The following is a 25,740-nucleotide window of genomic DNA, read 5'->3' as shown; positions in this document are numbered from 1 at the left end:
ACTTGGGGGAGCTTCTGATGGAGTCGAAATGTAAGACAGTATTCCCCAGGAAGTCAAATTAACTTCAGCCTCAAAGGGGGAAAAAATAACAGCATACAAGTGTCAGATTTTTTAATTTTTTTTTTTACGTCAGTCAAATTTACAACATGGTATGAGTACAATCTTTGCCATATATATATATATATATATATATATATATATATATATATATATATATATATATATATATATATATATATTAGTTTGTTTCAAGCTATTTATATATTCAGTTGTACCTGAGTAGGGCTATTTGATAAACATTTAGTGTTCGTTGTGAATTTTCACTTTTATCGTAGGCAAGTCCCTTATCATCATCTCAACGCAATATAAAGGAAAAGAGAGAGAGAGAGAGAGAGAGAGAGAGAGAGAGAGAGAGAGAGAGAGAGAGAGAGAGAGAGAGCAACAGTGATATCCACCGTCCGTATAACTACGGTAGTTTATTGACCGAAGAAGATATTTCACTGCTATGAAAACACGGGTCACTGTTGTGGTGAGGTGAGGGAAGCAGGCCGGCGGTCACTGTCGGCCAGCACCAGACGAGGGACCAGCCCACTGTATATGGTCCCGCCACCGCCCGAGCGACACAGCCGATCATCCATCAGCCAGCAGCACCCACCAGGAGGAGGAGGGGAACCCCTCCTTCAGCGTAGAAGGGGGACAGTCTGGAGCGGGTCAACACATAGCCATGGCGGCTCCTGAGGTAGTGGAGGAAGAGAGAAATCTCTCCTACTGGCTTAGGTTATCTCCCTCCTCCTTCTCCTTCTCCTCCTGCACGACTGTCGCCTCACCGGGGGTGGGTGGGGGAGGGTTGGTCTTCTTTGGGTGGGGCTTTTAACACGAACCCGCTCGCCACATTTTCTTTGTTGTTTTTTAGTGTGTGGTTTTTTTTTTCGTCAAAAAGAAAATCAGTCACTTCTCGCTACATTTTCTTTGTTGTTTTTCCCGTTTTTTTTGCGTCAAAAACAAAATCAAGTCACTTCTCGCCACATTTTCTTTGTTGTTGTTGTTTTTTAGTTTTTTTTTGCGTCCAAAACAAGATCAGTCACTTCCCCGTCCGATTTCTTTGTTACGCTACAGTGCGACACGGGTTATCAAGACATCGTCCCTCTTCCTTGCGTACTTACCGTCAGGATCATCTCTTCCTCTTCTTGCGGCTCCTCTTCACCGGCGAGTACCTGATGATGCCCTTCCAGGCGTAGTTCCTGTTCTTCTCGCTGGCGCCGATGAAGAAGGCCACCTTGCCCGAATACAGCCGGCGGGTGAGCTTCCTGGTGTAGAGAACCTTCTCTGCTTGGATGAGCTTGACCCCCGCGGCCCGGGCCACCAGACCAGTGATGTACACGTCCTCCAGCCACAGCGGCGGGATGTAGTAGGTGTGGGCCAGCAGGCGGTCCACACAGTTGCGGCCCAGGATGTACGCCGGGCCCAGCACGAAGGGCGGGTACGTGGGTTTGGAGTACTCCTCCTGCAATGGGGTGGGAGACAGAAGAGAAAGGGTTAGACTCCCTCTGCAAGTGGTGGTGATGGGTTTGTGTACTCCTTACAAGCGGTGGGAGGCGGAGGAGGAGGAGGGAGTGCTCAAGTGGAGGCAAAAGGTGGGTTTGGTTAGTTCAACTGCTCATAAGGGTGAAAAGGTATATACATTACTGTACCTGGTTACGGGACCTACGGTTTGTGCAAGGTTAGTAGACTACGAAATAAGGTCAGAAGACTACGAGATGGCGTCATCTTTACGCCACTTTTGGAACTTTAACAACTTTTGTAGATCATCATACTGAATGTAGAATATGTGACCAGGGGTATGACTACCCACACACCAGAACACTGTATTGGTGAGGAAGCTGTGCCTTCCAGAGGTAGATCAAAACAAACCTTGGAATAGAGAGGGAGATGGCACAGCACCTCATTGTTAATGGCAAGATGCCTGAAATTATGAAATTGTGTTCAATTTTCATATCGGGTGAAGTGAGTCTATAATGGAGAAAGACTGTAAGGTTACGAGGCATCAAATGTCATATTCATCCACCCGTTGGTGTCTAAGATCATTTTGTAACCTCCGTAATCTCTTTGTACTACGGGTGAGAAGCAGCAACATTAATTTCCATCCTCTTTCTCCATTTTCTTACTTGTCCTCCTGTCATCCTCCCGATGTTCTGGGAACTTGTAGAAACGTAAGTAGTTCTGGGGACCTGTAGAAACATAAGTAGATCTGGGGACTTGTGGAAACATATGTACTTCTGGGGACATGTAGAAACATAAGTACTTCTTGGGACCTGTAGAAACATAAGTAGTTCTGGGGACTTGTGGAAACATAAGTAGTTCTGGGGACATGTAGAAACATAAGTAGTTCTGGAGACTTGTGAAAACATAAGTAGTTCTGGGGACTTGTAACAATGCGAGATGATGTGGACAATCTGTGGAATGTAATGAGTTCTGAGAAGAGCAAGATTTAAGTACATTACGTTCAGGGTCCCAAAAACATTTGGATGTGTAAGGCTGATGAAGAACCTCAACTTCAGGGATCAAGGAAGAGTTTTTAAAGGTCTGGAAATCAGGAAAAAATTGAGGAGGAGAGAGAGACGTGACAATACATCAGGCTAGTGAGCCAAACACACACACACACACACACACACACACACCTCACTCAGCCATCAAGCGAAGAACATCTTACCCCCGAGACATGGGCAACCCCAGCACTGCGGGACTGGGGTAAGCACACACAGGACCTCCTGCCCCGCCTTGCTGTGTGTGCCTCTCGAACGCCTGACTCACCTCAGTGACGGCCCACTTGCCAGCCCTCATGGGCTTGGCCGTGGCCCTGACGCGGCCATGGATGTCCTTCACCGACGGGTAGATCTCGATCTGGTTCTTCAGGTACTGGAATAGGTGGAACGGGTTCACCACGACGTCGTCGTCGATCTTGACCACGAAGGGCGTGTCCTGGCACCAGTCCCTCACCCAGGACAACCACGAGATGCTCTTGTACGTCAGGTTCCTGATGGGGGCGAGGCGGGGGAGTGTCAGTGTTCGAGCTGAGCCAGGGGGAGGCGGATGCATGAGAGAGAAAGAGAGAGAGAGGGAGAGAGAGAAAGAGTAAATAAGAGACGAGGAACGGAGGGAGGAAGGCAACATGAATAGAGAAAGGGAAGGAAAAAGACAAGAGAGAGATAGAGATAGATAGATAGATAGATAGATAGAGAGAGAGACAGAGAGAGGAGAGAGAGAGAGAGACAGAGAGAGAGAGAGAGACAGAGAGAGAGAGAGAGAGAGGTCACAGGCGTCGCTCGTAATTAAAACGACAAAGACCCACTTAATTACCGAAGGGAAATGTAAGCTTTTTTTTCTTTTCTTTTTCGTAAACAACGGAGTCACACAAACTACGTCAGTCGCAAGACTGGAGAGAAGCACAACATTGGTCTTCTCTTGTTTTTAAACGTATTCGTGACCTTACTTTGAAGTACTCCTGTAGGCAAAGCATTCCTTATGTTAATCATATTGTTTGGGAAAAATGTATATGGCTTTATTCCAAGCTGAACGCATACCTGCGAGAGTAGATCCCCCGCTATCGGTGAAATCAGACTTATCTACTCGTAGATAAGCAACGTAGATGAAGATTGTTGAGACCCTTTGATAATTCTGAAAACCTGTGATCAATCACCTCGTTAACCTCTATCCTAAGGTAGATAAGATAAGGCCGATCACTCGGTTTTCATCATAGATTTTTGTCTCTCAGTCCAGAGGGATCATTCTGGTAGCAGAATATGGGAAGAAAACCGTTGAGGTTGGCTACAACACTCCACCTTGGATGTCTGTACCATTCCTACACCCACCGCAGCACCTTTGACTAGTCCTGGTGCCCTTCTCGTGCCGTTCATAAAGCGTTTCTCTCTCTCTCTCTCTCTCTCTCTCTCGAGAGAGAGAGAGAGAGAGAGAGAGAGAGAGAGAGAGAGGGTGAGAGAGAGACGGCATCCCTACTTCTCTTTTTTTGAAACTCCGTCCTTCTAAACCTTGCGCCTGTGCTTGATTGTTTCTGTGATTGCCCGAACCTTGGAGACATTTATTGATACACTTTATCCCAGAGGAGGAGGATCGTCCCAGCCTCATCTTGGAGACATTTATTGATACACTTTATCCCAAGGGAGGGTGATCGTCCCGACCCTTACGACTATCGTCTTGTTCTGACTCCTACTGTTCCAATGGCTTTGACGTTCTCCTCAACTTTCATTTCCTCACGCATCTCGAATCTCGGTCGTCTTACTATGCCTTTTCGTCCGGCGAAAGTCCACCCATCTTATTGACGTCTTGGTTATCTTTGTCTGAGATGTTTCTTGCCATGTTATGGCCTTCGGGGTCTATTCTCCAAGCTGCCATCTTTTCAGTGTTTCCTCCTACTGTGTTCTCATGTCTTGCCTCCTCTTTGGCCGATCTGTAACCGTAGTTGTTGATGGATCAAAATCTCCCTCCCTGACTGCGTTCTTCCTCCCTGACTGTCAAGAACCTCAGCGTTCTCCCTCCCTGACTGTCAAGAACCTCAGCGTTCTCCCTCCCTGACTGTCATGAACCTCAGCGTTCTCCCTCCTGACTGTCATGAACCTCATCGTTCTATCCTGTCTCTAACACCCGTCTGCCTTTTTACCAACGATTTTCTCTCTCTTCAACAGACAACCAAATGCACTCATACTCTGCCGACTCAGCTCTGCATTCCTCCACTTCTTCCAAATCCCCTCCAACTTCTCTCTCTCTCTCTCTCTCTCTCTCTCTCTCTCTCTCTCTCTCTCTCTCTCTCTCTCTCTCTCTCTCTCTCTCGATTTACGTCTCGTCTCAAATGCCTTTACAAACGCAGACTTGAACAGGTGTTTTCCAGTAAGTTCGCCACACCCTAATCGTATCCCTTAGGTTAGCCCCTAATTCATTCCAGCGCCTCCCACTTCTCACTCCCAAACCCCTGCATAACTTTCCCCCACTCTTTTGATGGTTCCGTAATACCATCACGACACGATGAATACACCAGACATCACCGTCATATCTAATCTGTCGTGGATACTCCACATCACACACACACACGCACCCAAGTCATTCTCTTGAGAAACTGCGTGTCTTGTTCAGATGCCGAAAGCTCTTCTCTGAGCGGGAGTTCCGATTGTATTCAACAGGGCTGATTTATCCTTGTAGGCAGTACTGCATCCCACGTCTGGGGAGGTTTAAATTCTATTCACATTACCTTACAACGTTCGAAGACTCATAGGCCATCAACCATCCCAGTCTAATCTTGAAACTTGACCTGCTTTGTTCTACGCCTCAATGTTGGTTCTTTTTCCCCTCTTCTATTGCTATTACTTTGGTTTTTGCTCCTCAGAACTTTATGGTTGTGTCCCTTACCATTAGCTAGACCCTGTGTTGTTCGGTAAGCCGGCCACAGCCACTCAAGAGTTATCTGTTGTGATTTCTGTCTCTTTCCCTACACCGCCAAGCTTTAGAACTCTTTCTCTTCTCGTGCGTTTCTTAACAGTTTTGTGTTAACATTATCTTTTAAAAGCAGGTTTTCTACTTCCTCCAAAACACGAGGATTATTTCTTTTTCTTTTGCCACTTTCTGTCAACACACTTGTATCCTTTAAACCCTTTCTGATATATCATTTCGGACCTGGCCTCTAAGAAGGCTTTTCGTCCGTGACCGGAGCCTTTCCCATCAGCAAATATCTCGTGTGGCGGAGCCGACTGTACCTGTAACTGTCGATAAAGTCATTCTGTATGATGTCGTGGTGTGCGTCCATCTCATCCTGAACGTTCCTCTGCAGCGTGGTGTTGGTGGTGGCCCCCAGCACAAACAAAGTCCTGTTCAGAGGAAAATAAACAAAGGTCAGATGAGAGGGATGTGTGTTTGTTTACCTGTGATTACGTTACGGTGTAATTGTCTCTTTGTTCGAGTGTCGCCCTTCATTTCTAACTGATGGTGTGTGTGTGTGTGTGTGTGTGTGTAACCTGTCTGTCACTCTGTTTTGCGTGGTCCTTGTCAAAGAGCGTTGCTTAAGCTCTCTGTCAGTATTGCGAGTCTGTCTCCTCTAGTTTTCCCCATGTGCCCGTATATATATATATATATATATATATATATATATATATATATATATATATATATATATATATATATATATATATATTAATGTCTGCCCTCAACAATCTGTTATTTCCAGTTTTTGTTTATAGTAGATGTGTTTTCATAAATTCCATATATATATATATATATATATATATATATATATATATATATATATATATATATATATATATATATATATATATAGGAACAGAGAAGGGGGCCATGTGAGGATATTCCCTCAAAGGCCCAGTCCTCTGTTCTTAACGCTACCTCGGTAATGCGGGAAATGGCGAATAGTATGAAGAAAAAAAAAAAAAAAAATATATATATATATATATATATATATATATATATATATATATATATATATATATATATATATATATATATATATATATATATTATCTCACCGCGTTCTGGTATAAGGGTAAAAGTCAGGGTTGGCCCAGGTATCCCTGATCCTCTGTCTCTCGACGAAGTGGTGGACGGCGGAGGGAACCACAGCCAGGATGAAGGTCCCGTTGGCCATGCACACCTGGTCCAGGGTGGACAGGTCCTCCAGCCACGACACCTCGTCCAAGATGTTGTTCACCGTCGGTCCCGAGATGTTCAAGTTCACCGGAATCTTTTCGAACCTGTGGAGCGAGAGCAGAGAATTCTGGAGGAGGTGGCTCTGGGTGGAGGAGGCCAGAGGGCGTTAGATGCGGGAAAAAGAGGTCTTCTGTAGTGAGGACCTTAAGATTTTGACATAGACGTGAGGGAATGAGAGCAGTGGGCAGTTTATGAAAATAAGATCTCCACAGGCAGATAACTCTGGGGCGAATTGTATGACTGAATCGACACGTTTCGAAACTTTGGATAGGGGTTTAAAAACTATGACAATGAAACTTAGGGGAAATCTTTTTAGGTATTAGGGGAAGTTATGTGAGGTTTTCATAGCGTCTGTTGATATCTGGACACGACAGGGAGATAGCCACTTAAAAATACGGACCGTAAAAAGATATCCTCGAAGGCAGAAGGGACAGAGAAGAGAGTGAAGCAGACAGTCAAGGTGATGACGCTGTAAATGATTGTCGTACGGTCACTGAAGACGATGATACTAACTCAGGGAGCAGGGGAGACTGGTAGTAACTGTCCTGTGACTCGCAATGATGACCGAGGGAGCAGCAAGAGTTAGAGTGATGACTGTCATGGGTATTAATGAGACGTAAGAGACTTGGTCGTCAAATCTTTGGTCATGGAGAGGGAAGCGGCTCACAGGCAGGAGCCCCGGCCTTGATCATGATAGCTACTGAGAGAAATGTAGTGACTGTTGCTGGTGATAATGTCGGTGGCTTGGAGGAGTTCGCCTGGTAGTGAGGGCAGGACACCAGTAAGGGTTTATTAGTCATTAGTAATTAAGAAAAAAAGTGGGGGATTGTCCGTTATCGTCAGTAAAGTCGAGAGATCAAACGGGGTCGTCTACTCCGGCTTAAATTCGCAGGGAGTATGGACGGGAAATGAAATGAAAGTCATATACCAAATAGTCACAGGTCACTGGCAGTGGGACGGGACTAGGGGGCAATTTATATGTTATTATACACCTGAATGAGAAGGCCATACCGTATCGAAGGCAGCATCACGGAAGGTAGAGCACAAACACCCGTGCTGTCACACTTAATGTATTACACCTAGGTATCTGGCTCGCCTGCTAGCTGACTACAGGAGGAGTTCCGTCTGCCTCACTGCATGATACTTATTGGAAGTAGGCACGACACCCATGACAACATCATGAGCATGGTAGCAGGATGGGAAGCGGTGGGAGACATGGCAAGCCTGGTATCAAAGTGGTGGGTAGAGACGGCAGTGAGCACTCACCTGTAGAAGATCTCGGGTTGACGTGAAGGTGAGGGCAACGTGAACTGGATGAGGACGAAGACGGCGCCCACGCCGAAGCACCCACACAGCAGCAGGCGACGTAACATCTCCCTCACTGTGGACACACACCATACCGTCACATCCAGTACTCCCCACAGCCGGAGGAAGGAAATGCAGTGCTACAACTTTACACAAAGATCTGACCGACATGGTTGATGATATCCTACCATGACTGGCACCTCCACCAGGAGGTGTTTTGCTCTGTGTGCCACAGCTTTTTCCGGGCACTGTGTACCTACACTCCACTGACAAACCAACACCATTTTTTGGGTTCCCCTCTCTAGTCCCAGGTCATCGAGGGATGACCCCTGGCGTTCGTCCCTGTGGCTTGTCACATGGCATGTCATACCATCCATTTAATCTTGTCTCTAATACTTTTGATATGTAATGATACATATATTAACATTATATATTCTCTCTACTGAAATTTTGGTTGTTCTCTCTAAGACACTTAAGGGGTTACGGTGTCGTAAACCATGATATTCTCGGAAGCTTTTAACAGGCTGTGGTAACAGGTTCTAGTCGTCAACCTTTCCTCTTTTGGCTTTCCTCCATCGCCCATTGCTCTCATACCCAACTATCCATCTGGTCGATCTGTTTTCTGTGACCGTTGATGAATGAACCTCTTCCACTCAGGGACCTGAACTGTAAAGGGGTCAGTCAGGGTCATATTTTTAGCTAGTGGTGTCGAGGGTGTGATAGAGCTGAGTGTGTGGTGAGGATGGCCCCTGATGTGGCCCATAAGGTCCAGATCAAAGACCTCAAGCAGGTGGAGTTTGGCAACACACACACACACACACACACACACACACACACACACACACACACACACAAGTGAAATAGGAAAAACTATAATGGTGTTGGAATGTGTTCAAATCTTTACCCTTCAGTATTGTATATTTCAAGAGCCATATGGGGTTGGCGGGAGTGTCCCCCGGTGCAGCGTCAGGACTCGTGCACCAAGATATCCAGCGAGTGTGGTGTGGTATGGGAGCATCCACTATCAGTCAGCTTCGCATGTGAGTGTGTGGTATCACTGCACATGTTTAAACCGAAATCCAGAAAGGTTCATCGAGTGGCGAGAGTTGCAGCTCCGCATCGACAGAACGGATGAAGCTCATAAAGCAATATATTACATGAAGATTATACGCATCTAATTACTTCTGCCTATAGCCCTTAGTTCCCAGCATCATAGGGTGCTAAGAATGTCTGGGTTCCCGCTTGACTCTACTGCCAATGAGAGGGAGGGGCTTAGACGGTTGTAGTACTGGCTGTTCCCAAGACTGTTCCCTCTCTGATAAACCTGCCTCTTTTTCTACTCACTATAACCAACATCTGTGGTGTCTCTAGCAACCTCTCTTCTGTTGACCACCATCGGTCTAGCCCCCACTCCTAATATCTCGCTTCTGGCAGACACCCAGTTGTCTAATAATGTTCTCACTCGTCCCTGTCTTATATCAAACTATACTCTCCAGTCACGAATCCTGTTCAAAGATGATAGTGTCTGGGATTATTCCAGCATCAACACACCTGCTGCACGTCTCGAAAACGTTGAGTCCCCAGACTTTGATCAAATCTGGCCCAAAGTCTGTCTTCTGACTACCAAGCTTCTCCTCCTTTCTTTCACCCACTGCTCTCCTGATTCTACATATTCTACATCTTTCTTTGGCTCTGAGGCTGTGACATGACCCGCAAGTCGAGATCCTCTGTACTTAGGGGATTTCAACGTTCACCATAGGGAATGGTTGAATTCCTCCAGTATGGATCTTCTGGGGGAATTGAAGCCCACACGTTCTCCATTCTCAATGATCTATAGCAAGTTATCACCCACCCCATTTATCGCTGCCCGTAATCATTGCAAGTACGTTATCCGTGAGACAAAGCGTTTCTTTATTCAGAGGAAATGTGGTAACCTCTCCTCTTCATCTGCTGGTGGGTCTTTCTGGTCTTTACCTAAGGGAATCGCTAACAACTTTTGTCATTATTTTTTTTGTTTTGATAGTATTTTAGCTGTCTCTCCCGTACTCAGAGCAACTGTCTTTGGTTCTCGTTTCTCCTCTAACCCCACCTTGGATGACTGTAACATTCTTTTAGCCCCCCAATGCTCCTCTCACTAATCCTATGCCTCTTCCCGTAATCTCTTTTCGAACTGTTCGAAAAGCGCTTCTCTCTCTGGACACATGCAAGGCCTATAATGGTTCTGTTGGCATCCATCCCCTTGTGCTGAAAGAGTGTGCCTCTGGACTTGCACCTGTGCTTGCTCGTCTGTTCCGTTTACTTTAAATAAAAAACAGAACTCTTCCTTCTTCTTGAAAGCCTGCGTTGGTACAACCCTTCCCTTAGAAGGGTTACCGTTCTGACCCTTCGAACTATCGTCCTGTTGCTTTGACACCTACCATTCCAGAGTCTTTGAATCCCTCATCAACCCCCATATCCTCAGACATCTTGAATCTCACAGACTTCTCTCTGATCACCAGTATGGCTCCCGCAGGGCGAGATCCATTGGTGATATTCTTTCTTGTCTTACTGATGTTTGCTCAACAACTCTTCGAGATTTTGGGGAATCCTTCAGCTGCCATTAACATATCCAGAGCTTTTGACAGGGTGTGACGCCAGGGCCTCATCTCTAAGCTCCCCTCTTTTGGTTTCCCTTCCTCACTTTGCTTCCTCATGTTTAGCTTCCTCTCCGACCGATCCATCAACAGCGGTGTCCCTCGATGTGCTGTCCTGTCTCCTCCACTTCTTTTTGTCAAATGCATACATACGCTGACGACTCAACACTGCATTTCCCAAAATCCTTCCATTCTGCTCCTTCTCCCACTCGATCTGCATCTCGTCTCGACACAACTTCCTCAATAAACTTGGACGGGATATTTCAGTGGGGTAGACGAAATATGGTTAATGCCTCTGAGACTTCATAACTTTCCTCTCCCCGTCAACGGTTCTGTAATTCCACCACTTAACTCAATGAACACATTGGGTAGTACTGTCACATCCTCTCTGTCTTGGAAACCCCCACATTACGGAAATAGCTAAGTCTGCCTCGAAGAAACTGGGAGTCCTGTTCAGATGTCGAAATTTCTTTTTTTCGAACAGATGCTCCATTTGCACAAAGGATTGATGCGGTTGCCGTACACCGCAATGTTGGATCACTGTCCCTCTTCTGCAGGTATTACTTTGGATTTTGCTCCTGAGAGCTGGCTGCTTGTGTGCCCCCACCGCTAACTAGACCACGCAAAACTCGCCAAGCTGCTGCCTCACATGATTACTGTGTGGCCATTTGCAACTAAACGGTGGGCCGTTTTGATAACTGTTGCTTTCCCTACACCTCGAAGCTTTGGAACACTCTACCCTCTCATGTCATTCCTGATAACTATGACCTGCCATATTTTAAAAGACAGTCTTCTTCACATCCTCCATAATTCGTATAACCATTCCCTTGTTTCTTTCTTTCTTCTTTGCTTAACCTCTCTATATTTCAGTTAAGGCCCGGCCTTGATGCTGAATTCTGTCGGTGACTGAAGCTTCCAATATGAAAAGAAGAAAAAAGATCTATGATAAGTTGCTATTATTCCTTCAGGCGTACCCATTTTTGCTCTCCGAGATAAGGTTCTCTCCTTCCATACCTTTTTCACTGCTCCCAGAACCTTCGCCCATTCAACTCACTTCAGCTTCAATGGTTCCATCCGCTTCTAAGTCCACTTCCAGATATCTGTTACACTTCACTTCTTCCAGTTTTTCTCTATTCAAACTATATATATATATATATATATATATATATATATATATATATATATATATATATATATATATATATAGTCGCCTGGCACCACTCTACCACGCGTCACACTTGGCAAGTCACACCCATGACGGCAGTTAACATACATAATGACGGACACGAGACGTTACTGATGTTTGCCAATGTTTCCCTTTCGCATTCCGTCCCCAGGCTGGTACTACCGGTAACCCTACCCCATTCGGCGTCACACCTACGATGCTTTGTACCACATCCTGCCTTGTTTGCCCTGGTCTTACCCTGCTTTATTACTGCGTCCTTCTACTCTCCTCTTGCTCTATCTTTTCTTTACTTTCGCTATCCTAACTCCACTATGATATCCCTCTCTGATTTACCTTACATTAAATTTAGTTCTCCCAAGTTGTTTGATCCTGCCTTGTGAAAATAGACATACGCATCTTAAACCAGGTATAGTTAGGTTTTTGAGCCCAACCTTTCCTCCCTCCCTTAACCAATAAAACGTCTATAACTGTCAAAATGAAGTGGTCTCTGTTTTCAGTATGATTCGTCCAAAAAGCGGTATCTGGTAACTACATCCAAAGGATAGGGAGGGGGGCGACATTAGTTCCTGTTGGGGCTGGTCACTCAAACAAGATCTCGACACGATTTTTTTTCGCTGCTTCACCTTTCTCTGGTGTTCTTCAGATAAAAAAAAAAAGGGAGGGGTGGGCTTCCAGATGGCTTTTGATAGAGCCATAGCCCAATCCTGTGCTTCAAAGACGAAGAGAAGTGCGGGAAAGAAAAAGAAAAAAAAGATGGAGAGGGGGGAAAGAGCCATAGGTGTTAATGAAACACAAGCCGTTATGATATTTCCCTCTAAGTGTGGAATATGCTGCACATGACTAATTTCCTTGTTTGAACGTTGTTTTATTTTTAGTGCAATATGACGGGTGTTATTTGTTCAAATTGATTATTCATTTGCTAATCCTTCACGGAAGTTTGCTGTTACTCATTTGACGATTGTTCTCCCGCTTACGTCATCGTCGATTGCGGCAGTAACTATGGTATATACTTGTATTACATGTACAGTAAAGAGTTATTATAACTTCAACTAATACTTTTTCGACGTTCGTTTTAGCTGAACAGTTAATAGCTATTCATTTTGACGTTCAACTTCGCAAATTATTCACAGATAGATGTCTTTGAGCAATATTCTAGGTGTCATTTATTTCGTTTCAAATCATAAATTCGAATGAAAAACTGTTTAGCATTTATCTTTCAATTAAAGTTACTATTTTTCAAGAAAACCCGCGTTTCATCTCGAAAAAAAAAAGCGAAAACAAATGTTATCAGTCAGACACCACTTAAAAATTTCTGAAACGATGGTTACCTTTTCCTGAGCCCACTACTACACTGCTGAACCATTGTATGAGGTAGCGCAGATCATCCTTTAATAATCCAATGAAGTTTACGATAACCAGCCTCCGTGGTGTAGTGGCCAGGTACACCAGCAACAACCAATTGCCCTGATGCTTATTAGGGACAAGTGCTATATTGCATGGTCCTTTTTAAAACTCTGGCTTCGCCGTGCATGCTGCCCGGCCTCCCCTGACTCGCCAGTAGCGACCCGGAGGTCTCTTAAAAGAGCTCACAAGGGTCCGTGTGCGGTCATATTCCTACAGGAATATGACCGCACATATGGCTGGTGCAGTGAGACGATGCCCTCCCTCCCCCACGTGAAATGTCGTCCACCACACTGACTCATACTGACTGAGGTCCGCCACATCGCCAGTATGACGCGCTCAATCCTGACTATTATATCCTTTTTTTTTTTTTAGAACTACTTGAATAGTGAAGTTCAGGATGTTAGCTTTTTTTCTGTTCTTTTCAGAACGATGATATATATATATATATATATATATATATATGTATATATATATATATATATATATAATATATATATATATATATATATATATATAATATAATAACGTTTACTATGGTCGGGCCTCAGGTCAAGCAGTTTATGTCCACTATCTGGCGGCCCGTTGCTAACGCCAGCTGACGGGACAGTCATTCTCCCCATTGCAGCCTTGAGGTGCCTTTGAGCAGCTGCTCACTATAACAACATTAATTCATTCATTTTAGTTGTGTTTATGCAAAGCTATGTTGTTTCGTTTTAAAGCTGAGTTTGGCCACAAGAGGCGCTTTATGTTGTTGGACCGGAGCGAGAATTCAAGATGTGGCGGACTGTCTTCTCTTTTATTCCTCCTGCCTGGTTATCATGAGCGGACAAGAGGCACAGCCATTGTAACACCCACCAGATGATATTCCGAAGAAGGAGAACAAGACCCTTAACTCTCAGTGGGTGAAGCGCAGAGTACCCGTCTCTCTCCGACAGTGGGAGGTCCCATGTTCTGTGTCCAAGGCTACGCGACTGTTCGATCTATATCAGTTCGAACACAACACCGCTGATTAGAAATTATCACGTGCAGTTTGAGAATACAGTGTTATCTCTCACTAAAGCTGAATTTTTAATGTCTTTTAGTGACGCAATAGAAAGTTTCATGTTGACTCCGGGACGTGAAGCGTTTCTACAAATCACGAAAATAGAAATGACGTCATTTAAATTACATAACTGTGTCTCGTGTCGGCAGCTCCTTACCTAACACTGAAACCCATAGTTTAGTGGAAGCCCAACCCAAGGTGTTGTGCTCCATTCATACCTCAGTTCCCACGTGCTGAACAACAATATATATTGAGGACGTCAGAGGGAGACACTTAAAAGAGATATAGACTATGCGACGTTCTGATATTGATTGATTCTTTTGTACTTTTGTAGCAAGAGCGGTTGGTTCACTGTGCACCCTTACCCATCAATTCAGCCGTTGGACTATTATCTTTAGCTTCTCTGAGATACTATTTTTTTTTTTTTTTCACATGTTAGCTGAGGTGCCACGGGCAGCTGAGGCCCTAATCAATGTCGTCTCATTAACATTATGTATCTACACAACAGACTAAGCCAGATAACGATTTTATTGACTAACCCTTGAGAGGTGGATGAACAGCTGTGTTGACTGTGAACCAACTACGGCAACCAGGATTCGAACCTTTGCACTCGACCCTGAGCGGCCCGTAAACGTGTCACTCCTGTTGACAGCGGCATCCCTCAAGGTTCTGTCTTGTCCCCTACATTTCCCCTCCTCATTATCAAGCGATCTCCTCTCTTCCACAGCAAGCAAATGCACTCATAGACTGTCGACTCGAACACTATTCCTCCACATCCTTCCTTCATGCTCCTTTTCTCGCACTTGATCTGCACCTCGTCTCGATACAACCTCTTCAATAAACTCGGACTAGGACAGAATATCTCATCGGGGTAGGCGAAATCTGGTCAACTGTAATGCCTCCTTGGCCCAGGTTAACTCACCTCTCTACCGAAAATTCCTCTCTTCTTTAATGGTACCTTCAGTCCACTAAACACAACTTTCCAATTCACTGTATCCCGTGCGCGCCTTTCACCCTCCTGCATATTCAGGCCCCGATCGCTCAAAATCTTTTTCACTATCCTTCCATCTCCAGTTTGGTGGCCCCGTCCTCCATGTTCACTTCTGACACATATATCTTCTTTGTCACACCTTTCCTTTCTCATTTTTCCATGTGTTCAAACAGTTTGAATACATCCCCTTATGCTCTCTCAACTACACTCTTTTTATTACCACACATCTCTCTTACACTTTCATTACTTACTCGGTCAAACCACTTCACACGACATATTGTCCTCAAACATTTACTTTCCCTCACATCCACCCGCCTCCGTACAGCTCTATATATAGCCCATGCCTCGCAACCATGTTATATTACTGAGGCTACTCTCCCTTCAAACATACCCATTTTACCTTCCCAGATAACTCTCTCCCTTTCCGGAAAAGTTCTTTCATCCGCGGAACTTCGCGTCCTCCCACCCATGAACTTCATCGTCTTCAATTATCAACTTGTCCTGTGTCCGGCAGTCCTACCAACCTGAACCATAGTTTAGTGGAAGCCCACCCCACGTTGCTCCATTCTCCTCATACTCACGTCCCAACTAACTTATCCTATAGACCGAGAACTTAAAAATGATCTAGATTATTCACGTTCTATATTATTATTCTACTTTCAAATGTACAATAGCGTTTTTACTGTACCTTACATAATTCAGTCTTGACTATTACTAGCTTACTCTGAATATATTTTTTTTTTTTTTACATTTAGCTGAGGTGCCACGGGCAGCTGGTAGCCAAAATGTAAACAATGTATCTACCAACCAGACAACCAGAAACGATTTATTGACCTAACCCTTAAGATATGAAACTAGTTTCCATGTTTCGAACAGCTTCAATGCTGGCAACCAGTGACTGCACTCGAACCCCTGGTCCACATCGCTCCAAACACTTATCCTTGATCCTTTCACCCTCAGGTTCTTCTTGCCCCATACATTCAAACTCTTTTCAAGCGATCCTCTCTTCCACCAGCAAATTGTCCTCATGACTTCGACTCGAACACTATTCCTCCACATCATATCCTTCCTTCATGTCCTTTTCCTTATCGCACTCGTCTCGATCAACCTCTTCAATGATGCACAGCAAATATTTTAGGAAGCGAATCTGTTTCAACCTAACCGCCTTTTTCTTTGCCACATTTACTTACCCTCTTACCGAAATTCAACCACCTCTAATGATACATTCAGTCCACAAACATCTTTCCATCACTCATCCCGTGCGCACATCTTACCTCCGCAGATTCGCCCCATCAACATATTTTCACATCCTTCACATACCATTTGTGGCCTTCCGATGTCTTCTCACATATTCCTACTTTTTCACCTAGGCCTCTCATTTTCATATTTTCCAACCACTTAATCCTCCCCTTATGCTCTCATCACACTCTTTCTTTCCACACTTCTCTTACACTTCATACTTACTCGGTCAAACCACTCACACGAGATATGTCTCAAAATTACTTTCCCACTCCATTTCCACCTCCTCCCACTCTAATATACCATCGCCTCAACTTGTTATTTTCATGAGCTACTTCCCTACAAACATCTCTATTACATTCCCAGTTAACTCTTCCTTTCCAAACCTTTCTTCAACGCTCCCAACTTCGCTTTCTCCCCACCTAGATCACTCCACTTCCTGTCATCACTGCGTACATCACTGCCATGTCCACTCCCAAGCTATCTAACACTCATCCACAATTTTCTCCTTTACCCCCCCAATAACTTGTCCCTACCCCTTAATCAAATCCTCCATTTTTTACACATTCACAACAATTCTCTGTTTTTTTTCTATCCCCAAGACAGAACAAAAGGTCACTGAGAATCCCAAAGCCATCCTCTGTTCCTAACGCTACACAGCCTTCGAAACGAAATTTAGAAAGAATTAAAATTGATAAATATATTCTATAATATATAAGTATAATTTATATCATATATATATTATATCATATGATCATATAATTTATAATAATAATATTTGACTTTTAATATTATACTCATATAATATATATATATAATATAAATAACAGAGAGAGAGAGAGAGCAGAAGAAGAGAGAGAGAGAGAGAGAGCGTTAATGAGATGGCCTTGATTAAGAGCATTCAGTTGCCCATGCCGTCTCACCTATCATAAAAGATGCTCCGTAACCCATTCGATAACCCCTCCAAACCCATATGAAAAACAGTTTCTCGTGTTTTCACGTTCCTCATAATTCCTCCTGACTCTTTTCTACGTGGATAAGGTTGGTTGATTGATGCCTTTATAAAACTCCCCTACACTAACTGTAACGTATAGCTTTTTTATAATCTGGTCAGTACCCTTACATATGGACAGTAGAATGACGTGAAAAATGAAGGTATGAGTTCATAACAAATACATAGACACTAGGCGAGGCAAGGATATGTAGAAGAGTAGACTATGAAGGTATGGAGTACTGTTGTAATATCTGGGAAGGTTCAGGCTCTACATTTTTCATGAGTCGAGAGCAATCTACTGTAGCTTACTAACTCTCCCATCCTTACTCAGGCTTGACCCACTTTGTTTACATGGCAGAGCTGGTTCTCTTATCCTCCTTTACAGAGACTGGTTTCTACACCTGAGAACTGGCAGTTCGTGCACCCTTGCCATTTAGTAGACCGAACAGAGTTCAGAAAAAGATGCGACTTGTTGGCAACGGTTCACTCAGGGAGGTGGGTGACTGAATGGGGAGAAGAGAAACACTCAGATCTTGAAACTGGTGAGGTGATTCACATCCGTGTGGGAGCCAGTGATGTCTGTATCTACCCTGGAGGAAATACCAGAGCCTCCTGACGCTCCCTGACACTGGAAGTTCCCAACACATTGCTAAAGATTTAGCCTTCCATCTGTGTCCCGCCCAAAACGCGAAGACCTCCTTTCCCAGTCTGTCTTCCCGCCTCGTCCTGCGTTATAATCATAGCTTCATATCTAAAAAGAGCAAATGTCTTCTGGTTTCCTGTGCCTCTCTAATGGTCCGTGCACTGGTGGTGCAACCGAGTAAAACATATTTATCAAAATCTTTCGCATGAATTACATACAGCGTTTATCTACCTAGTACTTCCTAGAAGATGAGATAATTCTTGAGAACTTTTGTTTTCATCCAAAGCCAGGCCACTATACATCCCGGAGCTTTGAGGGACAAACCTTGAACCAGGCCAACACAATACCCAAGAATCGTAACGTAATGGGCTCATGCCTCGTACCATCGTGTTCAAAGGGATACAAATGTATATGTTATCAACTGTCCAATCAAAGCAAAACATTACCATGCATTCGCTCTATCAAAGTAATGTATTACCCTGTGTTCGCTATATCTAGTGATAATGACGTCAGCTTTAACTGATATGTTTTCGATAAAGCTTATTGTGTCAGAATGCAACATTGCGCTAACCACTCAATGTCTAATGTTCAGGATAGCTTTTAGATCTGTTACTGAGACCATTTAAACACGCGACCTCCGTCGGTATTTTGGTACCTATACACAGTTTGTTGTGAGTCTTTTGTTATACGATTTGAACGAATGCATTTCGTAGTCTATGATGTATACATTGCCTTTTTCTATTGATTAAGTATACGGAATTGAACTGAACTGAATTATATATACATATACTAATAGAAAACCAAAATATACGAACGGGTATACACGCAAACTTAGAGAACCTAGCATTTCAATTCAAAAAGACGCCTTTGAATACCAATATATTCATCTCTGAAATTACTAAACTGTAACGAATGTGATATTCTTTGGTAAAATCTACTTGAAAACCATTATTCAATCACCAATTCCTCTGTATAAAAGCGAGTGCTTTAGACTGGCGAAGAAAACACACCCGTGTGAATCATTCTTACCTGAAATGCAGCTCACTCGTCTGTATATCATTTTGACCCTGATTAAGTGCAGACGTACATGTACAGTCCACCACTCTCACTTGCCATGCTCAGTGTATAATAGTCTTATGTCTTTCACTGACGACTGCAATAAAGGACATGTTTGAGATGGATCCTGGCGACACCCACACTGAACACCTTCCCCGTATCCCACCAGGAAACCAACTGATAAGTGAGCACAGATAGTGACCGAGATACGCTTTGTACAGGGGTCACCTGAGAGTGCAGTGCCTCAGCCTCCCCTGCCTACCCTCCGCCGTTATCAATCCATATCAACCCCCGTCCTCGTTAGCTAGAAGCTGTGGTAACGAAGCCCACGTGGATGGAGTCAGTAGGGAAAACACCGTTGGCGACCCCTCTTGTCTCTCTCAGCGTTACTTATCATATCCTCAAAACAATAGATAATGTCTCTTGCTCAAGCGTTCACTGTTTCATATAGTTTCATGGAGGAGGGACAAGAAGCGCTTTAAGAGTAGAAACTTCTAGGGATAACTAACTGACTTTCTGTGAGCTTTTTATTTCTGTATTCTTATACACACAGGACGGTGCTGAGCGTCAATGACGCTGAAAATAAATAAACGACTTTCGTCCTCCAAACCATAGTTGGTACAGTTCATCCCAACCTAACGGTAGTTCCCTCCCTAACAACCCTTTAATCAATACATGAATTTGAAGTCGCCAGCAACACAACTTGAAGGTAAAATACTTCACTACACTCACTTACTCACCTCCTATGGAACTCAACAAGGAGCTAGCTAAACCATGATCACTCAGTACTTCTCTGTAGGACCCACTCACCAACTGACAACGCGTATCGCGTTGCTTCAGGGGAAAAAAAAAAAACATTCGAACCCTGAAGACAATCCTCAGTTTTCCGGAGGCATTAAAAGACTAAGGGAAGACATCACAACGGCTCGCCCTCGACTTGCCTGCCAACATACGGTAATTATATAACGAAGAGCTTAACGCACTGTATCACTGAAGAGGTGAAAAGGTCTGATAAAGTTGATAGTTAAGCCCCTGATAATTCTAATCAAGAGATCACTCGTTATAAAGAAAATTCCTCAGAGTTGGAAGGTGTTTGATTGGAGATTGTATTGGATTTTGGAGTGTGTGACATGTACCTACGGGTCGTGGGATGAGTCTCAGACGCCATTACCTGCACAGAGAACCCCCAGCCTAGCAAGACCCGTGGAAAACCACGATCTTCCTCCGCTGTTGCACCTTCTTTTCTCAGTTGTTCTGGATGAAGGCCTTGTGTAAGCGTATCAAGAGTAGACAGAAAAAAAGGAAATAGTTAACTTTTTGCGTGTTCAAGAAACAATCTCAACACCTCCTCCTACTTTTTATATAAGTATGTCTAAAGGAGAGGAACAAGAGGTGGGACGGGGGGGGGGGGGGGTGAAGGGATAGTGTGTCATGGAAGTGTACGGGTGCATGGTGTAAGTTTTTTTTTAATGCATGTGGGAGATTATCTAGATGTGTGTTTTTCGTGCTTTATATACATACCCCCGGCAGACTTAGGGGTATATGTTTTCGTGCTGTACTCTCTCTCTCTCTCTCTCTCTCTCTCTCTCTCTCTCTCTCTCTCTCTCTCTCTCTCTCTCTCTCTCTCTCTCTCTCTCTCTCTGACCACGTTGGTGGCTGACCTCCAGCGTGACCTGTTGCCCGGGGCGCTGACAAACTCCTGACACGCCCTCTGATTATTTCTTGCACCAGCATTCTTCTACTTAGCTGTGAATGGCCACACCTAGCCGCTTATGTGTCCCAGCCATCCATGTGTCCCAGCCAACCATGTGTCCCCAGCCAACCGTGCGTCCAGGCCAGCCACTCATATGTCTCCAGGTCACGCACGTACCTTGTGACAAGCAAGACGTGGTGGCTGGCGGGTGACGCGACTGGGATGTTTGTCAATACCTGTGAGAATAACTCCTCCCACCTCCAGCCGTGACCACTATCTTATCAGGAGCATGTGAGACTATATGCATAGTGGGTTTATCATCAGAATCAACCCACAAGGTCGTAACCACGGCTGCTTCCTCTGTGTATGAAAGAGAACAGGGAGGAGACGAATATTTTGACACGCGTTGGGTAACCTCCCATCTCTTGAACTCTCTCTATCATCTGAACACCATCAACATTTACAGGCTCAGTTAACCTAGTTTCTTCCAGTTTGCCCACGACTGTGACAGCATAGAAGTTCTTTATATTCTAACAATTGTTATGGCATCTGGTTGGCCTTGTACTTGCCTCTCTCGAAGACCTGATCAGTGTATTGCATTGTTTTTTAATATGATTTATTTTCCATAAAAGATTATTTTTGAATTCTATGATGTGATCAACAAGACACTTAAGAAGGGTTGTTATGAAGGATGAAAGTTGTCCTCTGCCTCATGCTAGGAATTATATTTAAGTACATGGGGTAAAGGAGTATTCTATAAAGTATTTACATCATATTTCACACCTGAAGTGTAACACACATCTCAGGTTTCCTGGCCTCACTGGAAGGAAACATAAGAACTCGGTAGGAAAAGTTTAGTAGGAGGCAACATCGATGGCAACTGATTCACAGAGAGAGAGACGTTGACGGCTAGGCTTCAGCGATGCTCCTCTGATTCAAATTCCCGCGCAGAATAGTATGACTTTATGGTAAGCATTTGATTTGACTTTTTTTTATATTTTCATATTCTTAATTATAAGACAACATCCTCAGAGTGTCTGGAGGCAGAAGTTAAATCAGACAGCGTCCCCCCCCCCTCCCCAACCTTTCTCTCGTATACAATCCCGAAATCAGTATAATCTTTCCTTCATATTTTTTTTCCTACTGGCTGATGTACTGGAGGGAGTGATGTTGGGGGGAGAAGGAGGAGTCACCTTCTACTTAATCATCCTGTCTCCATCTATGGAGATTAGAAATATAGGATCCCAGATTTATATGATAGCGAATGTTCTATAAATGGGGGGCCCACGAATGAGAAAACTCCGTCCATAAAGAACGAGCAGGTAATTATACAACAGATGGGGACTGACGAGTGTAGAACTCCCTCCCTGAACCGTGAAAATAAGTGATTATAGTGTTCAGGGTAGAAGGGAGGTCGCACACGGTAAGAGGAAGGTAGTGGGTACACGGTAAGTGGAAGGGAGTGGGCGCATGGTAAAGAGGGAAAGTGTATGTGAGGACAGAAAACAAGAGACCTGATGATCCATGACGAGGTCATTTCCTGAAACTACGCCGAACATTGGAGTAGAAACAGGATGGTAATGCACCTCCCTACCCACCTCTCCCTCCGGCTCAACTGCCGACAGGAAAAGAAGAGGAAAAAAGATACTATATGGCGTGAGGAGAAAGAGGAGGAGGGAGGAAACATACTTCCGTAAAGTTCTATCGGATATTGTGGACGAGAAAAAGGTTTGCTGACAGTTCGACGATTACAACACCAACTGGTTTTCTTGAAGAGGAACTACAGAGTAGAAAGATGAAAGCAAACGGTTAAGGACAACTGATAAGGAATGTTATCTACTGATATCAGATATCATTATAGTAGTTCTCTCGACTAGCTCTGAAGGTATTTGTGAGGTTTTATTTTCTTGTTTTGCATCCATATCTGGTGAAGTTTTATTCCAGTGTTCATTCATTTTCGCCCACTTGAAAAGTATCATAAATTTGCTTATTGCAAATTGTTCCTTTGGTTATCTTGATACATAATCTGATCACTGTTGATCAACTGCTGTTAACTTGCAGTGTATATTAACAAATCATTCACTATGTTGCCCAAACCATGTTCACACTCCTCTGACTATGTAACCTATCATGTATTTCATTCACTGGGGCCCCACAGTCCCTGAACCCCTCTGTGTACACTGTATCTTCTCTAGCGCCATTGACCACAGGATGAGTAGGAGTGCTCAATGAATTAGCCACAATTGCGGCAAAAATCAAATCAATCACCGTTATTTCCTCTCCTTATCCTCCTACCGTTATATCTGGCCACCGAACTGTCGTCTAAAGTGAAGAAACTGTCGTGTGTCATCATTTTGTCCATATTGTTGACGAGTTCGACAAATTTATTGAGATCTCCTTTGAGTCCTCTCAAAGACGTCTTCTCTCTCTCTCTCCTATGACTTACGAGGGGGAGAGGATGCACGTCAGGGAGGAGCAAAGGGAGGGGGTACACGTCAGGGAGGGACAGGGGTACTCGCTAGGAGAGAGGGAAGGGAGGGTAAGGTAAGGGTCCAGTTGTTGCGCCTCGAGACCAAAATAACACCCCTGGCTGCCACACCTAACACACACACCCCTCTCCCCCCCCCCACACAACTCTGACTCACTCATTCTTACCCCCCCCGCCCCCATGTGTATACTACTTTTCGTTTATCTCTTCTCGTCCCTTCTTTATATCTAACCTCCCCCCCCCCCCTTTCTCTGTCTCTCTCTCTCTCATCATCAACCCTCCATCCCTTTGTCGTCCGTTCTTGACAGCTTGTGTCGTTCCCCCTTTTACCTTCTCTCTCCATCCGCACTTCTCCCTCCTCGCTCTTCCCTCCACTGTACCTACCTACCTTGCACGTCAGCCAGTCAAGCTGACCCACAAACTGACGCGAGAAGTGGCCTCCTGACGTCACTGGCTGAACGCTGTGGTCTTCTCTCCTTGCCAAGTACCTTGTCCGGGATAGACAAGCTCCCCATCGAAGGCACAATAGAGAAAATGTAACTGAATGAAAGAAAATGAGACAGGTTTTCTTGATTCCTAAAGCAAGACGATACGACCCTTGAGGACGACTTGGACGACTCTCTTCTGAACGACAGCTGAAGACGACTCTTGGATATGACGGCGTGACCTTTCCTTGCAACCTTCAGGCGTTAGGTCAGAGGCCAAGCCTCAAAGGCGGTACCGTCGTGCTCTGGGGTGTTGAGGGGTTTCACTAGGGGCACGGGAGGCTGGCGGGCGCATCACAGGGTCAAAAGGGAACTGGTGTTGGAGAGGTTTGGTCCCCTGTGGCGAGGGGTGGCAGCCAGGCACGGCGGGGGAGGAGGAAAGGGGGGGGGGATGGCACGGTCAGACATGGCAGCGAGGTGTGGTGGCCTGGTGTGGTGAGGTGTAGTGCCCTGGTGTGGTGAAGTGTGGTGCCCTGGTGTGGTGGCCTGCTGTGGTGAGTTGTGGTGCCCTGGTGTGGTGGCCTGGTGTGGTGCCTTGGTGTGGTGCCTTGGTGTGGTGGTGCCCTGGTGTGGTGAGGTTTGGCGACCCGGTGGTGTGAGATGTGGTTGTATGGCATTCTGAGGCGTTGTATGAACAACCCCCACTTTCTTGACGGGTTGCGTATTGCAGTAATCACCTGCAACACAAGACAGATCAACGACGGTGAATCACTAGGAAGGAAAAAGGTAAACAAATGTTACTGACAATGTAAGCAAGTTAGTTGAACAGGTTCAGATGCAACCCAAAGTGACTTTTCCATAAATATTTTAGTAATCCGGGAAACGAATGATTAACCCTGGCGGTAGCTGATGCCCTCCTCCTCCTCCTCGCCACTACTGGATTGATATGACATATGCCGGTATCACAGCCACCACTGGGGAAGTGGCCCGTCCTCCTGCCATCTTCTCTGTAACTCCAGTAAGGAAGAGGAGCAGCCTCTCCCTCCATAACGGATGGCCTGAGCGCCGCCGAGGCCTCCTGCCTTTGAGGGAGGCCAGTGTGACAGGGAGATGCTCAGGGAAAATTTAGAAGAGGGGGTAGTGGGGGAGATTTTACATTTCAATCAACTTCCTGTATCTTATCTACTGTGACTTGTGTACGTCATCATGATTGGACGGAGGAGGTGACATTGGCCAAGATAATAGATGATAATAGATAGATGGGAGGTGGAAAGAAAGATATTTAACAAAGAGATATGGTAGATAAAGGGGGAAGGGAGATTACCGGGGTGGGAAAAGAAAAACAATACATGCCATCACAGAGGACTGAGTAAACCTAAAGCGACGCAAACATGAGAGAAGAGTGGACGACTGCAGGCGAGACAGACGCGGGAAATGCCAGAGAAATGAGTCGTAGAGGCCAATCGACTTCTTGAACACATTTCTCAGCCGTCTGCTCTCTTTGTCTTTGTCTGTCCTTTTCGCCATTGTTCTTTCAGTCACAAAAAAAAGTTATATGTGTCCCATGTACACTGCCGTGTGGTGATTGTATCCCCACAAAGAGTCCTGTGCGGATGATTGGTCAGGCGCAACAGTGGGACTTCGCTAAGGTCTTCTGCACTTTTTAAATGCTATGGAGGAGTGTGTAAAATGGGGTGGAAGTTATCAAACCTTGGACGTGAAATTAGGTAATACAACTGAAGAGGCAGTGAACATAAGCCTTATCATTAAAGGCTTTGAGGTTACTAAACTTTAACATAAGGATGGCAAGAGTCGCGGAAAGTGTTACTCTCTTGAGCACGACAGTACGGCCCTTGAGCAAGAAGGTACGACCCTTGAGCACGACGGAACGACCCTTGAGCAAGACAGTACGACC

General features: G+C 44.8%; 1 protein-coding gene across 2 annotated transcripts; it reads right to left on the bottom strand.

Moving 5' to 3' along the window:
- Nucleotides 1-1,036: 1,036 nt before the first annotated feature.
- Nucleotides 1,037-24,090, bottom strand: LOC139765465 (beta-1,3-galactosyltransferase 5-like). Of its 2 annotated transcripts, none has more exons than XM_071692855.1 (6): nt 23,789-24,090; nt 7,993-8,107; nt 6,546-6,770; nt 5,763-5,873; nt 2,812-3,034; nt 1,037-1,504 (listed from the first exon to the last, which is right to left on the bottom strand). In XM_071692855.1, exons 2-6 carry the CDS (start codon nt 8,097-8,099, stop codon nt 1,172-1,174), a joined length of 999 nt encoding a protein of 332 aa, XP_071548956.1. In that variant the 5' UTR covers nt 8,100-8,107; nt 23,789-24,090; the 3' UTR covers nt 1,037-1,171. The 2 variants fall into 2 exon arrangements, with proteins under 2 accessions (XP_071548956.1, XP_071548948.1); XM_071692847.1 differs by lacking the exon at nt 23,789-24,090 and adding an exon at nt 19,193-19,409.
- Between the last annotated feature and the right edge of the window lie 1,650 nt (nt 24,091-25,740).

This window comes from Panulirus ornatus, chromosome 4, assembly GCF_036320965.1.
Source record: "Panulirus ornatus isolate Po-2019 chromosome 4, ASM3632096v1, whole genome shotgun sequence".
Lineage (NCBI taxonomy): Eukaryota > Metazoa > Arthropoda > Malacostraca > Decapoda > Palinuridae > Panulirus > Panulirus ornatus.
The sequence above is the reverse complement of the archived record's forward strand: the minus strand, read 5'-3'. Positions and strand labels throughout refer to the sequence as shown.

Bases quoted from the DNA above. Each gene is read 5' to 3' on its own strand.
- LOC139765465 (XM_071692847.1), bottom strand. From the start codon at position 19,223: ATGATATACAGACGAGTGAGCTGCATTTCAG. The intron at 8,108-19,192 runs GTAAGAATGATT...GTGTGTCCACAG, and splicing joins ACGAGTGAGCTGCATTTCAG to TGAGGGAGATGTTACGTCGC. The intron at 1,505-2,811 runs GTGAGTCAGGCG...ACCCCATTGCAG, and splicing joins GCAAGTGGGCCGTCACTGAG to GAGGAGTACTCCAAACCCAC.